General features: G+C 38.1%; 1 protein-coding gene across 4 annotated transcripts in view; it reads left to right on the forward strand.

The window, feature by feature from the left end:
- The window catches only part of BABAM2 (BRISC and BRCA1 A complex member 2), a 457075-nt gene that overhangs the window by 243616 nt on the left and 196229 nt on the right, over positions 1 to 17230 (forward strand). For all 4 annotated transcript variants that reach the window (XM_064363957.1, XM_064363959.1, XM_064363960.1 and 1 more), the window contains exon 7: positions 5451 to 5560. In XM_064363957.1, the coding sequence (XP_064220027.1) occupies positions 5451 to 5560 (110 nt within the window). The remainder of the gene's footprint in view (positions 1 to 5450; positions 5561 to 17230) is intronic.

The raw sequence follows: 17230 nt of genomic DNA on the forward strand, positions 1-17230 counted from the left end.
ATACTGTGTAATAGTTTCTGTATAGCCGTTTATACCCACCCAGTGGTTTGGCTAGTAACAGTTATAACTTTGTTGTAAGTCTTTTTAGTTGAGAAATACAATGGCTCTTTTACCATCCTGTTACGTGACCTGTGATTTGCAGTATTTATGGTTCAGCTAATGTCTATCAGCAATTTGTTAATTGGTAGTTTGTACCTATATTGACTGACACTAATGTTCTCAACTTATAGGGACTTGTTTAATGACTGCTATCTTTGCTTGGGATAATTAGCATATCAAAGGAGTAGAGCATAATGATAAACTGTACTTGGTTTACTTTCATTTCCAAGGCTAATTGTTGTTGTTTTCTATACTCTTTTGATATATGCAAAGAGCCTCAATTGAGAATAGTTATATAAATGAACCATTATGATCTAACAAGAAATATTCTCTCTGATTAATAGGTATGTCCTTGGCAATACATACTTGAGACTTGAATTTTTTAAAAATAAAACCTGAAGTAGTCATAGACTTAAGGAATTAAAGAGATAAATACTGTGAATCTTTCCTATCGAAAGCATTTTCTACTTAATTCCATCATTTATACTATGAATCCTGAAACCCAAATATTCCTATTTAGAAAGGCTAGTTCAGTGGTTTATTTCATTCATTTACTCATTCTTTTAGTCATCTCTGTATTAATTCAGTTTTTAAAGCCAGTTGCTCTGTATGTACTATGTTCCAGACACTGGGGTGCAAAAATGAACAGGAAGATCTCCCAGCCTGCCAGGAACTCACCTGTGGTGAATATTCATTATAAGTCATAGGAACTCCTTTCGGCTTTAATCAAGTGCTGAGCCAGATCCACTGTTACATCCCAGCAGAAGATCATGGCCATTATTGCTTCATGGTATGTGTGTCAGTGCCGGGCACACTTTTGTAAAGGTGGGAGACAATATTCTTCTTTAGCTTTTGCAGATTCGGTATCTTTCCTCCCATTCAGCCTTTTGCAGTTTCAAATAGTGCAGATAGAGAGCCCTGAAAATGTATACTTGTACATTTTTAAATGTCCCCTACTATGCTGTAACCACCCCCTGTTTTCCAAATGCTGCCATTAGTGGTTACAGTAATCATCTGTAATGTTAGCTTCTCAGAACCATGGTACAAGAGCTTCTTTTCTAATTTCCCAGATGGGAGGGAACACATGTACATGCTTGTTAGAGTTGCAGAAACTAGAAACAGCACTGCGTGGATTTGTATTTTTGGAACTCTATGGGCTTGTTTAAGCACTCAAAATCAAACTTAGATATCCATTAGGAATCAAATACCATTTCAGGGAAATCTCATGTGCCACACCAAGAGGAAGAAAACTTATAAAACGAACTCCTGGAAATAACTAGTTTCATATTCAGACTAATGTTTTATGTACTTTTTTCAGGATGCCAGATGATAAATGTTGATTATATAAACCAGGGTCATTCCATTTCTTTGGAGGATTGTCTCTAAGCATTCCTGCTCTTTATTGAAATAGTAGTGAAATAGAAAGTTTAAAAGTTGGAAATAATTATAAATTTTCCATAGGCATACAGAGTAAAGCCCGCAATTATAAAGGATTTTGGTGGCCCCTGGTTTTTTGCAGGGTGTTTTTGCAAGGTTATGTGACTTGTGATCATAGTCTCTAGCCTTGACCTTACATAAGAAAACTTAGTCATTGGGGAAAGGTTTCTGAAAGTAAATGTCACTTCTTTTTCAATTGTCTTTTTTAAGGTCACCAATCTAGCTCTAAATAGGACTCTTCTACACTTAGATCATAAAATGAATTTGTTCCTATGAATGTTTCTTCAAGCTCAGCTTTAACCTTAGTTTTAGATGTTGTTTGAGTTTTAAAGTCATATTATGTACTCAACAGTAGTTTCTGTTTGTTGCAGACCCTAAGTATTTTTTACAACTTTCATTCTCATTTGACAGAAAGGAAAGTCCAAGGCTGAATACTTTATCATCTGTAAAAGAGCAAGAAGTGATCAATAAGCTCAGACTCCTGACCTGGGCTCTCCTTTTGAAGCTACTAGTTCTGAAGGAGTTGGTGTATTAACAAGGCCAGGAGCCAGGAGCCAGCATTTAGTTTCCAGACATCATTGGTGACAAAACATTTTGTAAAGTAGGTTCCTGAAAAATCTCTAGATGTAGAGAATAAGAGTTAGGAATGAACACTCATTTGTTCACTGATGTATTCATTCAACTAACATCGATTGAGTGGTTTCCATATGCCAGGTGCTGTGCTAAGATCCTGCTCTTACTCGTCCCTCTCTTCACCCAGTTAGAAACAGAACAAGACAAAGAAAGCTCTACTTCTTATGTCATGCAACCTAAAAATATATTCCAGAGGTATTACAGATCTACAATGTAAAAATAAAATTATAACAATATAAGATGAAAAACTAGAGAAATAGTTATGGAACCTCAGAGTTATTGACAGGATTTAACTCTGCAAAAATCTAAATTTTCTGTGCTGGCAGAAGAGCCCTCAGATGAAGTAAAAAGTCAAAAAGAGAAAATAATTTTAGCATATGGGACAGAAAAGGGTTGAGAAACCTAATAAACAACAACAACAACAAAGACTAAGAACCTTAAAACAATATGGATAATGGATTTGATCATGAAATTTACAAAAGAAATGTAGATGACCAGTAAATAAGTAAAAGTTGCTTAGCCTCATTCATTGAATCTAAATGGAGATACCATTTTCCAGATTTTAAAAAGAGGGACAATAGCCATTGTTATCCGGTGATTCAGGATGAGGGAAAGTAGGGTTATACTCATACAAACTCATGGGTCCAAATGTGAGTTGTTGCAAAATTCTTAGAAAATAATCTATCAAATTCTATTGAAATGTAAAATGTTCATAACCTTTGACCCAACAAGCTCAATTTTAGTTCTCTATTAAAAAAGTAAGTCCCACTACTAACAGATGCGTGCATGCGCATGCGCGCACACACACACACACACACACAGACACACACACAAAAGAATATTTATTGCAGCACTATCACGTGGCTAAGAATTGTGAACAACCTAAAGTTTGCGAGGGAAATGGTTTAATAAAAAATAAATTCATGCCATGGAATATTATGTAGCTATTTAAAAAGCAATTGGTTGAGTGATATGATTCCATTAGGGAAAACAAAACAGAAGGTTAAAGAGCTGTTTATATGCAAGTGTGTGTATGTTTTTATGAGCATAAAGAAAGTGGTTTGAAGCTACCTATGTACACAGTTAATATTGGTTACTTTGAAAAGTAGGGTGTGAGGGAGGGGTGGAAGAGCTTTTTCTTTATAAACTTCTGTATGGTTTGACTTATTAAGACAAGCCTAAATTTTATAATCTAAAATTTTTTAAAAAAGAAAGAAAATGGAAAGGGAAGTAGCCAAAGAGACAGGAGAAGACCAGCAAGAAAACAGCTTTTCGAGAGGCAAGTAGTCACCCATGTCAAATACTGTTTAGATATCAAGTAAGAAAAAGACAAAAGCATTTGGTGTTTTTAGTGGGTACCCTTGGTGGAAACAGTCTTCATGAACTCGTGGAGTCAGTAGTAGGCTGTTTTTGTGGGCTAAGGGATAAGTGGAAGGGAAGGGAATAGAGAGAGTATGTAGAAAACTCTTCCAAGTAGTCTGTGAAGGGGAGAAGGGAGAGGAGAGAGAATCCAGGGAGCTCTGCAGAGCTCGGCAAGATTCTTTTCTTTCTTTTAAAAGTGTTTCTTTTTTAAGATTGGAGAGACTTGTATTCGTTGTCCCTGTGTATACATGTCACATTTGTGCATTTTACAGGCACAAGAGAATGCAGAGCAAGGAGACTGAAGGTTTTGGAGTTGAGCAGGATGGGTGATGGCCAGCTTCTCAGGATGAAGGAAAAGAAAGGGTGGAGTGAGTTTTAGACAGACGAAAGATGTTGTATTTGAGGTTCAAGATACAATGTCAAGCTCATGAGTAGTGAGTCTTAAAGTCTAGGTGTGACCCCTCCCTCTCTTGCTGCTGGTGTGGCCACTGTACCCTCCTGAGGATCTATAAACTGATTCAGAAATACAGGTCTGTTTTGGCGAGGCGTGGTGGCTCATGCCTGTAATCCCAGCACTTTGGGAGGCCAAGGCAGGGAGATCACGAGGTCAAGAGATCAAGACCATCCTGGGCAACATGGTGAAACCCCGTCTCTACTAAAAATACAAAAATTAGCTGGGTGTGGTGGTGTATGCCTATAGTTCCAGCTTCTATGGAGTCTGAGGCAAGAGAATTGCTTGAACCCAGGGGGACAGAGGTTGCAGTGAGCCGAGATCACACCACTGCACTCCAGCCTGGCGACAGAGCAAGACTCCATCTCAATAAATAAATAAATAAGTGAAATATTTATATAGGTTTGTTCTTACCAGTCTCTATGAGTGAAAGATGTTACGTGTTTAACAAGTATTAAGTGATTAGTAATTAAGTGTTTAAAATTTTTATATTTGACTTGGAGTCACTACCAACCAAAAATAAATTATTAAGGGTTATTAAAATTTGGTATTCACAAATTTAAATCAATGTGTGCTACTAGATTTATTTTAATTCAGTATTTTATTCAGAAGTCTGGCAGACACTTGGTGCTTGGCAATAATCATAAAGCACATGCACATAGTTGTAAATTCCACAATTTTGATTCAGGACACTTCATCAGTGTATTATCAGTGTTGGCTTGAGTTGGTTATGATATTCAGTTGCTGCTATTCTTGCTTTTTAATTATAAATTACAGTAAGTTTAGTTTTATCATTATCAATTTAGTTTATTGTATGTTATTTGGTTAACCTCACAATGTTTGTTGGTACATACTTGGATTAATAATGTTTTGTCTTATAGTGTTCTTATAACTAGACTTTTAAGATATGTATGTCTTGTGGTTCATAAGAGGATCATCCAGTATCATTTTGCCAAAGTAGATGTGTACCTAACCCCCTTGTCATTTGCTTGTATGGTGACACACTTCATAGTGACATGTTTCCTGGGAAATTTTGCTATTTAAATAACTTACAACACACTGTAAAGCTAGGTGTAAGAAAATTACTGGATATTTTAATGTTTTTGATGTTTTAGGATATAAATTATGTTTATAGTAATATGTTTACTGCAACTTAATTATATTTTTGCCAAATTCTTTGTTACCACCAGGTTCACTACCCGCCTCCCACCCCCTGAATGTGGGAACAAGTGAGATAGGTGGAGGTCTTTTGCTTTACTGTGGTGGATGTTGCTCAGAAAGTTTAAAAGCCATTCCTCTAGAGGAGTGCATAGGTGTGTGGAAAGGATGTGATGTGCTAAGCAGCTAAGCAAAAGTGGAATAAGGGTAACTCACAGTCATGGCTTCAATGCCCGTGGACTGTGAGCTTGTTACTGATAAGATGTTAGGAGAGCAGGTGCTGATGTTGTGTTTTCACTTCTTGTTTAAGGATGTAAATGAAGACCCTGGAGAAGATGTGGCCCTCCTCTCTGTTAGTTTCGAGGACACTGAAGCCACCCAGGTGTACCCCAAGCTGTACTTGTCACCTCGAATTGAGCAGTAAGTGTCATTAACATTAGGTAGCCTGGTGCTACTTCTTGCTAACCAATATGTCGCATTCTTTCTTTCGCCACTCTTAAATTCTTAAATTTATTTCTCTTCATTGACTTTTGTTTCCTTAAAAGATTCATCGTATTAAGAATTTGGATTGCAGAGTAAATGCAGTTAGTACTTGCCACTACACCCTTTTGGTGAGTGTTACTCTGCAGTTAGTGACATGAATACTGCTGTACCTTTGTAGAGAGAGAAGAATAGACAGGCTGAGTCCAAAATTGGGACTCCCTCCAGATGTTCCCTTGAGTATGAATGGTTGTAGCCTATGGCGGGCTGCTAAACATCTGGCCCAGTTTCTTACATATTTGTAACTATTAGTGGTATTTGTAAAACATAACTAGTCTCTTTAAAATATTTAGCAAAAACTTACTCAGAAGTTAGTAAAGCTAATGTTAAAAGTAGGCAGTTTAAAATGATAACTTGTTTTATTTTGTTGTGTTAAAACAGCTGTATATAATTTTACACAACATTCAGGCTACATGGCAGAAGTAGTTTGATATCGCATTTGTGTTCTAACCAAGTAACTTTATTCATCAGTAATGAATTTTATAAGGCCTGGATTCACAGAGTGCTTATTGTGGGCTAAATGCTTTAGTAGCTTATTCTACTTCAAAGGAAGCTGAGGTTCATTGAAAATGGATTTTAAGCAGATTTGGTTGGGAACTTCTGACAGGACAGATTTTTCATCAGCAGAGAGAGTTTTTACAGACTCTGATTGAAATGTATTATTAAACTTCTTGTGAGTCATTTAGTCACAGTTGGCTGATTTCTGTCTGTGAGTAGATGTGGTCACTATCTAGCATTCTTAGTAAAAATACTGAGCCATTTTTACCCCTTCCGACCTTGGTTGCTCTAATTTATGAATCATGGACACATGATCTTAAAAACTGATATCATACAGCTGTTTATACTCAAATACGGGAGCTTATGAACATCAATAATCTATAGGCATTCTCTTGTTTATTTATGTATCTGACACAGCACCTAGAACAGGATTTTACTCAATGAATGTTTAATTTTTGTTTTGAGACAGGGTCTCACTCTGTCACGTAGGCTGGAGTGTAGCGGCCTGCTTATGGCTCACTGCAGCCTCAACCTCGTGAGCTCAAATGATCATCCTACCTCACCCTCCCAAGTGGCTAAGACTCCAGGTGCCACCATGCATGGCTAATTTTTTTATTTTTATTTTTGTAGAGATAGGGTCTCTCTATGTTGCCCAGGCTGATCTCGAACTCCTGGGCTCAAGTGATTCTCCTGCCTCAGCCTCCCAAAGAATGTTTTATCTTTCTTTTTTTTTTGGACGGAGTCTCACTCTGTCACCCAGACTGTAGTGCAGTGGTGCAGTCTTGGCTCACTGCAACCTCCACCTTCTGGGTTCAAGTGATTCTTGGGTTTTAGCCTCCCAAGTAGCTGGAACTACAGGCACAAGCCACCACACTCAGCTAATTTCTTTTATTTTTAGTAGACACAGAGTTTTGCCATGTTGGCCCTGCTGGTCTCAAAATCTTGACCTCAGGAAATCCACCCGCCTCAGCCTCCCAAAGTACTGGGATTATAGGCATGAGCCACTGTGCCTGGCCCAAAGAATGTTTTATTATTTTTTTAATTGAAAATGCTGACCCATATTAGTAAGCGATCAATGGGTACTAGAGGCAGTAGAATGACGTGGCATAAGGCAAGGGTGTTGAGTCAAGCAAATCTGGTTTAATCCTGGTTCCTGCCACTCACCAGCTGGCACAAAACATAACTTCTCTGAGCTTGTTTCCTCAGTCATAAAATAGACATAATAATACCTATTTTATAGTGTTGTTTTCAGGATTATATTAATACTGTTCATAAAGCATTAATCATAGTGCCTGGCGCTATAGCAAACACTCAGCAAGTAGTAGCCATGAATGATATTATTATTGATATAGTTCATATGAGAAGAACGAGTAGTTTAGCAGGGATGAGTTGGGGCAGAAAAGGAGAGGATGGGTAAATAAGGGAGCAAGTACTAATCTAGCATAGCCACTCACTGTGTAACTAATGAGTTAAATTACAAAGGTGCTTTGGTGATGAGAAAAGAGTTAATGTAACAATTGCAAGATATGGGCAATATGAATATATTAGTTAAGCTGCAGGTAATAATTTGCCAGCTCAGAAAACCATTTGTTCCAGCAGCTAGGTTGTTTTTCTTGGAAGTTACTACACCTAATTTGCAGATAAACTTGCTGATAAAATATTCTCACTCTAAAAATCTAAGATGTGTGGGAAATGATTGGGGAAGGGTATATTTTGAAAATAATTTTTCTTATCTCTGAAGTCCAGCTTTCTCATGTTTTTCCTCCCTCTTTATGTTAAGAACTCTCCACAGCATATCGTTGTAGATCATTTTTCTGTTACTTTCCCTCATACACTGTTTTTTTCAGCCAGACCTGAGCACTTGAAGTTGCCAGCACTCTCTTGCCTCTGTGCCTTTGCTAAAGCTGTTCCTTCCATGTACAGGGCCCTTCTCTAACCCCATCTTCCTGTTGAAATACTATGCTTTTTCTAAGGCCTTATTCAGATGCCTCTCTACCAACCATTTTCCCTGAGGACAATTAGTCTAGCCTTCCCTGGAGCTCTTTGTAACACTGAATTTATATTAATCTTATAATCTATATTTATATTATAATTTACCCATCATAGCGTTAATTGTTGATATGGATTTTTTAAAATATTTTGCTGAATTGCAAGCTACTCATTGAGGTGAGGAACAAGTCTTTTCTTTAATACCTTGCATAAGCAATGCACAGTTATCGATTGCCTAATTGGCAGTCTTCTAGGTTAATAAGTAGTTCTCACCAAAATATTAAAAAATGCCTCACTGATAGGTCTTATACTTTTCCTGGTTGATACAAATTCACTTGGTAGAACTATGTTTATAATACCAAAACAAAATATCAAACATTCCTTTATCTTTAAGTATTTTAAGTATTTGCCTTTAAGATTTTAGAGAAAGATGAACATGAAAGAAGTAAACTTGGGGTATGATTTCTGTAAGGGCTTAGATATTTGCTAAAGTTATTAATACTTTTGGTTAATTCTTCCAGAGTTCATAGCTTAGAACGGACATAATGCCATTTCAGGAAGGCCATAGTCATGGGATAGGTTTTGAGAACAGACCGTGCTAAGCTCTCATTTGTTTTTGTGTTTTATACTATCTTGTCAACTCTTAGCTATCCAAGCATTGATTATAGACTCAGACTTGGAGAGTTCTTTCAGGAGTCATGGGAAAAGCATCCCGTGTGGACCCGCCCAAAGCCGATGTCAGACTCTTGCCCTAGCTGAGGCTTGTACTCATTTTGGCTTCTGCTGTGGCTCTTTCTAGGAAGTCCCAAGCCCCATGCACTACATTTGACAGGGAAAGGCTCAGGGGAGACCAACAGCCCCATCCACACTGGGTAAAAATTATCAAGAGAAGGCTTGCATTCCCACCATCTCCATCATGGGCATAGAAAGATATCATGGGCCTGGGAGGAACCCCATTCCAGTCTGTCTCTCTGTTCCAGCTTGTCAATGCAGTAGGCAAAGATATTATACTCACATTAACTAGTCCCAGCAATAGGAAAAGAAAAAGGCTACTTTTGGTTCTTGTTATCTTATGTAGGAGAAGATATCAATTTGTTGTACCCTAAAAAGACTCCAAATTAGACATTCCTGACAATAGGGAACATCTGTCAGATTCGTTGTATTCTAATGTATTCCCAAATGTATTCTAATTTGATGAAGCTCTGAAATGTGATTGCACTCTGAAGTCTGTTTGCCCAGGGTCCTGGAATAGTTGTCTGGTGTCTCTGGCAGCCCTGCCGCACATGGCTGCCTGCCCTTATGCTGCTTAGATGCATATTCTTCCCAGTCCCCCACTGTACATTTCTATGGCTTGCAGAGTAAGTGCTTCTGAGAAGAACTTTGTGTTCTTGCACAAGGGATATTTATGAAATAAACATATTTCTGGCCCTATACATTTGTTTTCCAAGGGAGCAAAACCAATCAGTTGAATTAGACACTAAGTTCTGTTCATTAAAAAAAAAAAAAAGGTCTGGTGCGTTATGCAAAAAAAAAAAAAAAAAAAAAAAAAAAAAAAAAAAGCTAGTAGTCAGTGATGCAAATTAGATTTTGGTTGAATATTAGAAAAGGGGAAAAAATAGTTTCTAAACCAGTTGCTTTTTTTTTTCCTGGCAGAAAAGCTGTGAGTTTTAAGGTTACATCATCAGAGCTGGCGTGAAACATGCTCTACCTTGCCCTCTTCCCCAGACTTTGGCAGTTGTAGTAGTGAAACCAAAGGTTATATGGGCATAGGAGTCAGCATAGCACTCTTTTCCGAAAGGTGTGGGCCCTTTTCTTGGCTTGAGCCACTTTGTGGGAGTGGTTTGAAGACAACCAGCTTCCTCATTCCCTGTGCTGTTCCCACTTGGTGCATAAAAAGAGGACTTCAGCCCTGAGGCAGACCAGGTGGCATCTTTCACAAGTACAGAATTTGTTTTTAGAACTTTTTGTTAAGTTACATCTGCCTTGGAAATGAGTACTCAAAACTTACCAGCCCACAAACGCTCCCTATTAGTGAGGCCTGTGTACCTGCAATATGCATGTTTGTTCTCTCAGGCAACAGAAACCCAATGAGAATTGACCACATGTGAGGCCATTTACTGGGTGCTCCAGAGGCTGTCAGCATAAATGAAATGTGGCTCATTCCCTTAATTTCCTTATAGTAAAGGGGATAAGAACAAATATGGCAAGTTGCAACTTGTGGTCTAACAGAAAAGGCATTTTAATACATGGCATCAGAACTCCCCTGTTCCTTCACTTATTGGCTGGCAATCTTGGCTTCAGTTAACCTTTTTGAGCTTCATTTCATCTTCTGTGAAGAGGAATAAATCTGTTTCAGTTTCATGTACTCCAAGTGGCGAGGTAGACGAGAAAGGCCCTACTGTAGTGCTTGCCCATGGTTATGCTTATTTAGTGCTCCTTGAGAAAATATGTATTAAGTAAGAGTTCAGGAGAGTGGGAGATCACATTTCCATTTGACTTGGTGGAGAGGGAGCTTTGGAAGATTATGGAAAGACTGGCTTTTCTAGAGATTAAATATGCAATACTGTAACAATAACAGATATGTATTTGTTTAGTACTTTAAAATATTTAAACTGCTTTTTACTTTACCATCCCATCTGATCCTCATGATAGTATGCCTATCATGTGTTTTATAATACAGCTTTTTTCTTCTATCACTTGGAGTTTTTAAATCCTTCCATGTCTCCTTCACTGCTTCTACTTCATTATTTCGACCCATTAAATTATGCTAAATTGTGCTTCCTGTGATTACATCTCTAGACACTTTTGTGGCATTGCCTGTTTGTGGATGACCTACAGATCCCCATTTCTAATCTCAACTTTTCCCTCTGCTTACAGATCTGCTTTTTTAACCACTGGATAGGCATGTCTATCTGTGTGTTCAGTTGACATTTCAAATTCAAAGGGCCTAAAACCAAACTCCTCATTACCCCAACAAGCTAATGTTTCTTCTTTACAGCCTGTGTTTATTCATGACACTCTTGTCTTCTTGGTGCCCAGGTGGTACATCTTAAAGGCATTGACCATACCTCATGCCCCTCTTAGCCAGCCAGTTGTTTTGTACTAAAAACCCACTCTCCACAAGTCTCTGAGTCTTGTCATTCCTATGTCATTACCTAGTCCAGTCTTTCAGTTGCCATGGCTCCTGAGGGGCAGTTAACTTCTAGTTTCTTCCTATTTCTGTTTATCCATGCGGAACTGTCGCTGTCTTCTGAAGTAAATTCTAGTCTTGTAATGTCCTTGCTCAGAAGCTTCAGTGCCTCTCTGTTGCCAAGTGAAGTAAGTGTATATCATAGCTTTCCATCTGGCATTCAGAGTCCATGTTACAGGTCCTGCTCGCTTTTTCACCCCAGGCTGGACTCTATGTGTATCCTGTTGTCCAGTCAAACTGATAATTTTGTGATTTCCTGAACGCACCTTGTGTTTTTTTCACTTCTGTACCTTGCTCAGGCTATTCCTTAGACCAGAACAATTTATTTACCTCCCTCGCAGGATCTGTCAAAATTCTGTCCATGTTCTTGGATTTTCTCAATCACCACCTCCTCCATGGAACTTTTCCTGACCACCACTGCCTGCCTCCACAGTGGGACCACACTTTTCTCCTTCTGTGTATGTGCCTCCTTTGTCATATTGTCTCCCTGGACTCTAAACTCCTTAAGGCTTGGGCCTCTTTTCCATCAGTTGAGGGATGGTGAGCCACAGCCCATCTTTGGCCAAGCTACCCTCCCCAGGCTCCTGCGCAAGCTCAGCCACAGTCTCCATCAACAGGACTGGCTGGAGAGGCAGAAAGCTGTGACACTATGTGCATGTTAAGGCAGCGGGTTTTCACTGTCATTGCTTGTTGCTGTGCTTTGTGGGCAGCCAGAAGGATAGTTTCCTTTATGGTCACTTGTTCAGGTTTCTGAGAGGTGGAACTCTATTTCATAAGCATGGTTTATCAGCTAAATCCTGGAGGTGGAATATGACTTTGATCTCTTGTGACCTATGTGACCTAATGTAGTCCTGTTGGCGTCTCCAGCCTCCCCTCCCCTATCTTTATCCCACAGCACGCCTGGCAGTAAACATGGTCTGGTCTCTTGGAACATTTGGATAGCCTGGGATCTACAAGGGCTGGGATAAAGTGAAACTTGGATAAAGGACTTAGGGAACTGAAAATTAAAATAATACTACTTAAAATTACAGGTAAGGATTTTAAGTTCAGATAAATAGGATCAAATACATTTTTTAAAAGCAATAAGCAATTTCAATATATTCAATATATTGGTATGTGTGATTTTATTTACCACCAAATTTGATAACAGAATGGAAAATTTTCATTTTAGATGCTTAAAACATTTTTAGAACAATTAGAAAAATTGTATAACTAACACAGATAAATTTTAAAGAAAAAAATTCTTGCCTTAAAAAAAAAAAATCCACGTCATTCATCTCAAAAAAGAGAACTTCCAGATCTCTTAGGCTGATTTCGTGTCAGGATTTAAGTAATAGGACTTAATAGTAAACAGGGTTTAATTTAGCCTTACTTGTGTTTACTTGAGTCACTGAGATAATCCTATAATAAATATTGTGCTCCTGGGGAGTTTTTTCTTTTCTCCTTTGATAAATATACGGTCCTGAGTATGCTAAGAGAGCCAGCTATCAGGAGAAGATATGTGTTTGGTTTTGGTAGAGAGAGCTGTCTTATCCTCTAGGGACTTGAGATGTTCGTTTTACTAGTCTGGGAGGAGGGCCAAAAGGGTTCTTCGTGACTTAGAATGGAATTCTGAAAAGTAAGTTCAGCAAGTTTTCATTAGTGAGTTTGGCCTTTTGTCTTGCCTGTGCCTCCCAAAAGATGAAGAGCTCAGCCTTTGCTTTGAAATATTACAAAAAAGAACCAGAACAGAATTTAGTTGGGGGAGAAAATCAATCAGCCCCAAAATACCATATTTTTGGAAACATTCTGGTGTAGAACTCCCACCTCCCTAGCCACTTAAGTTAGTGATATCTCAGTGTTTTTATCTAGCTTCCTTTTTAGGCAGAAAATACACATTTAGAAAGAAGATGTATATAAATCTGTGATAACTCAAATCTCACTGGTACATGTTTCTTAAACTTGTTTGACCCTTAAGTTCTGTCTTAAATTTATTTTGAGTCTTGGGGAAGTTCTGTGCCTTATTTCTCTCAAATGCTATACTCCTGTCTATAGCATAATAATTAGTCTAAAGCTATAAGATATACTATATCTTAATTTAAAAAATCAGGCCTAACACCTTTCTGCAAAACATCTCAAGGGTTTTGTGCAGATTTTTTTTTTCTGCCATGAAGATGAGAAATTCATGATTTCCAGTTTAACACTATTTCTTAACAGCAAAGCTCTTCACACCGATCATTACTGTTTTATGCAGTTGCTGTTCATTTATATTTATTCACAAGTAGGGAAACATTCCTCAGTGGAAGGTCTGAGATGCAAAGTGGTAGTTAGCAAAAACATTGAGCAAAGAAATCAGAAAGTGGAAGGCAAAATGCCCTCAGGAATTCCCAGAACTGATGGAAGATATCAACCCTCAGATTGAGAAAGCACAATGAATCTCAAACAGGCCAAATAAAAAGAAATTGACACCTAGACATACCATAATAAACTGTAGAACACCAGAGATTAAAAGTATCCAAAGTTGACACATTATGTTTAAAGAAATAGCAGATTGACACAGACCTCTTTGAAAATCTAGTGAGAACCATAGACTTCACCCTAGAAAAATATGTAGGCATAAAAAGTTTAAATATAGTTTGGGGAATAGCACACCTTCCCCTAAAGCCAATTCATAAACCTCATTTAAGGATCTATGTTCTACATTTCACTTCTGCATTTTTAATATCTTCCATATTGTCTCAAACTAGAATAGTCACTCTGTCTTCATATCTAATATTTAAAGTGTAAATTATCATCTAACACTTCCTGTCTTCCTGTTCCCCAAATCTACAGTTCTCCCATGTTCTTTATTTTCATTAATGGCTTTACCCTCCTTCTATGAACCTAGCCATGAAACCCAGGCACCCTACTTTTGACCTCTTGCTGTTGCTTCCCATATCTAATCAAATGCCAGTTAATTTTGCTTACATGTCATCTCTCATATTCATCTCCTCACCCTTGCCCCAGCCTGTTTCAAGCCTCTAGGTATCTTATTCTTTGCTAGAATAATCTTAATAAAACAGAGCTTGATCCATGTCACTTCCTTGTTTCAACAGCCTTTATGCCTCTTTGCAGGACAGACCATGCAGGAAAACTGCATACAACATTGTCCTCTTTGAGAAGCCTCAGTGCCCACCATACTCACAGCCTGCTGTGGGCCATGTGTCCCAGATACCTGAGCCATAGGTAGTAGGACAAGGGATAGGTAGTCTTGGGAATTCTTCTTAATTTAGGGGAAGTGTAACTATGTTTAAAATTTTTATCCAGCCGGGTGCGGTGGCTCACGCCTGTAATTCCAGCACTTTGGGAGGCCAAGGACGGCAGATCATGAGGTCAAGAGATTGAGACCATCCTGGCCAACATGGTGAAACCCCGTCTCTGCTAAAAAATACAGAAATTAGCTGGGCGTGATGGTGCATGTTTGTAGTCCCAGCTACTCAGAAGGCTGAGGCAGGAGAATTGCTTAGACCTGGGAGGCAGAGGTTTCAGTGAGCCGAGATCGCCCCACTGCACTCCAGCTTGGTGACAGAGCGAGACTCCATCTCAAAAAAAAAAAAAAAAACAAAAAAAAAACAAAACAAAAAAACACCTGGCGTTTTGTAGCAAGAGAACTCTAGATTATCCAGTTAGCCATATTGCTAGATGTCTTTCTGTATTGTGTCTTGATGATTCCAGTTTTCTACAAGGATTCACTAATTGACTAGGATTGCAGATGTGATCTCAATGACATTCTAGAGATATTCTAGCTGTGTAGCTCTTGAAACACTTTCCTGTTTTTCTTTACTTCTCGTGGTTTTATATTAAACTTCTATCCTTTGAGATAACTTACCTGAGCTACTGACATCTCTCAACAGAACTATTGACTGGTCTCTCTGCATCTCCTTTTTCCCCACTTCAGTCTAGTTGCCGCATTACAGACAGAGTGGTCTTCTTAAAACACAGATCTGATCTATCATTCTCTTTTAAAAACAGAGTTTATGACTTTTCCTCGTAAATGATCACTCATCAGCTTTATCCAGCTCAGTGCTTTTCCTGTATCTCTCATACATATTATTTTTTTTCCTACCTATATGTCTGCTGTCATCAAGTTCTAGCATTTATTTCTTTGTACTACTTAAAGTCTGAACTCTTAAGTCTTTAATTCCTCCTATGCTGTTGTTCTAGTGACTTTCCCCTTCAGTCCTTTATGTCAAACACTTTATGGAAGTAGAAACCAATGTATAAAAAAGGTAGCTTCAGGTTATAAAACAGATGGTCATCAACACTCTGAGACCATTATTCCAATATCTTCCAAGTATGAGGACCTTTTATTAACGTCAAAACCTTTTATATGGGGATGGGAGATGGGCTTGATTCCAAAGAGGCAGCACAAGGCACTTCTTTTTAGAGTGGGGAATTATTCTCTGTTGTCACGGTGAATATACAACTCTACACATTTGTCAAAACCCATAGAATTGTATATCACAAACAGTGAATTTTACTATGGGTAAAAAATAAATTTCAAAAACATTTCCTAGATTTTTAGAGTTAGAAGTAATAGTTTTAGCATTTCATATTAATAAATGAATTCAAAATGCCTTTTAAATATACTTTTTAATATGAGTATATATTTGAAAGTTGAATGCATATATACATGTATATATGCACATATTATGTATATGCTGTGTGTATGTGAGCATATATACACTTGTGACATGTGTGTATAAATGATATATGTAGTTATATATGTGTGTATACATATATGTATGCATTGTCTTAGTTTGGCCTGCCATAACAAAATACCATAGCCTGGATAGCTTAAATGGTAGAATTTTATTTCTCACAATGTGGTTGCTAAAAAGTTCCAGATCAGCTAGGCGTGGTGGCTCACACCTATAATCCAAGCACTTGGGAGGCCGAAGCAGGCAGATCATGAGGTCAGGAGTTCAAGAAAAGCCTGGCCAACATGGTGAAACCCCGTCTTTACTAAAAATACAAAAATTAGTCAGGCATGGTGGCATGTGCCTGTCATCCCAGCTACTGGGGAGGCTGAGTCAGGAGAATAGCTTGAAACAGGAAGACAGAGGTTGCAATGAGGCAAGATTGCACTGCACTCCAGCCTGGGCAACAAGAGCAAAACTCCGTTTCAAAAAAAAAAAAAGAAGTTCCAGATCAAGATGCTAGTATATTTATTTGGTGTCTGGTGATGACCCTGTTCCTAACTTGCAAATGGCCACTTTCTTGCTGTATCCTTATACAGTAGAGTGGAAGCCTCACTCATATCTCTTTCACTGAAGAAAAATGAGTCTTTCACTCGTATCTCTTCTTTTTCCTATAAAAGTACTAATCCCATCTTGGGGACTCTACTCTCATGACCTTATCTAAACCTAATTACCTTCCAAAGGCCCCACCTCCTAATACTATCACATTGGGGGTTAGGACTTCAACATGTGAATTTTGAGGGTGCAAACATTCAGTTCATAACATATACCCATATGTATATGTGGGTAACACACACACAGAGCATTTATTCAGTCTTCAAATAATGCTTGGTGTGTAATAGTTTAGCAAACTTGTTCTAGCAACCTTAAAACCCCAAGATGCCATGAAGCCAACAGATTGGGAACATTTGTTATAAAGGATGTGTAATAAATGATCATTTTTCTAAAAATTCTGTTGTTCATATATTGATATTTGCTTAAGTAAGAGCACACTTTTAACTTTTTTCTTGCTCTAATAGCTAACATACTTATGATGTTAGGAAGCAGTTTTTACCCCTATTATAACAGAATGAGAAATTCATGAACATCTCTCCTATTCTGTTGCCTCCTCACCACACGTAAACACTTAGGTTTCCTAATTTAGTTCATGGTGGG

Source organism: Aotus nancymaae, unplaced genomic scaffold, assembly GCF_030222135.1.
Source record: "Aotus nancymaae isolate 86718 unplaced genomic scaffold, 86718_ANA_hifiasm-v0.15.2.pri h1tg000057l, whole genome shotgun sequence".
Lineage (NCBI taxonomy): Eukaryota > Metazoa > Chordata > Mammalia > Primates > Aotidae > Aotus > Aotus nancymaae.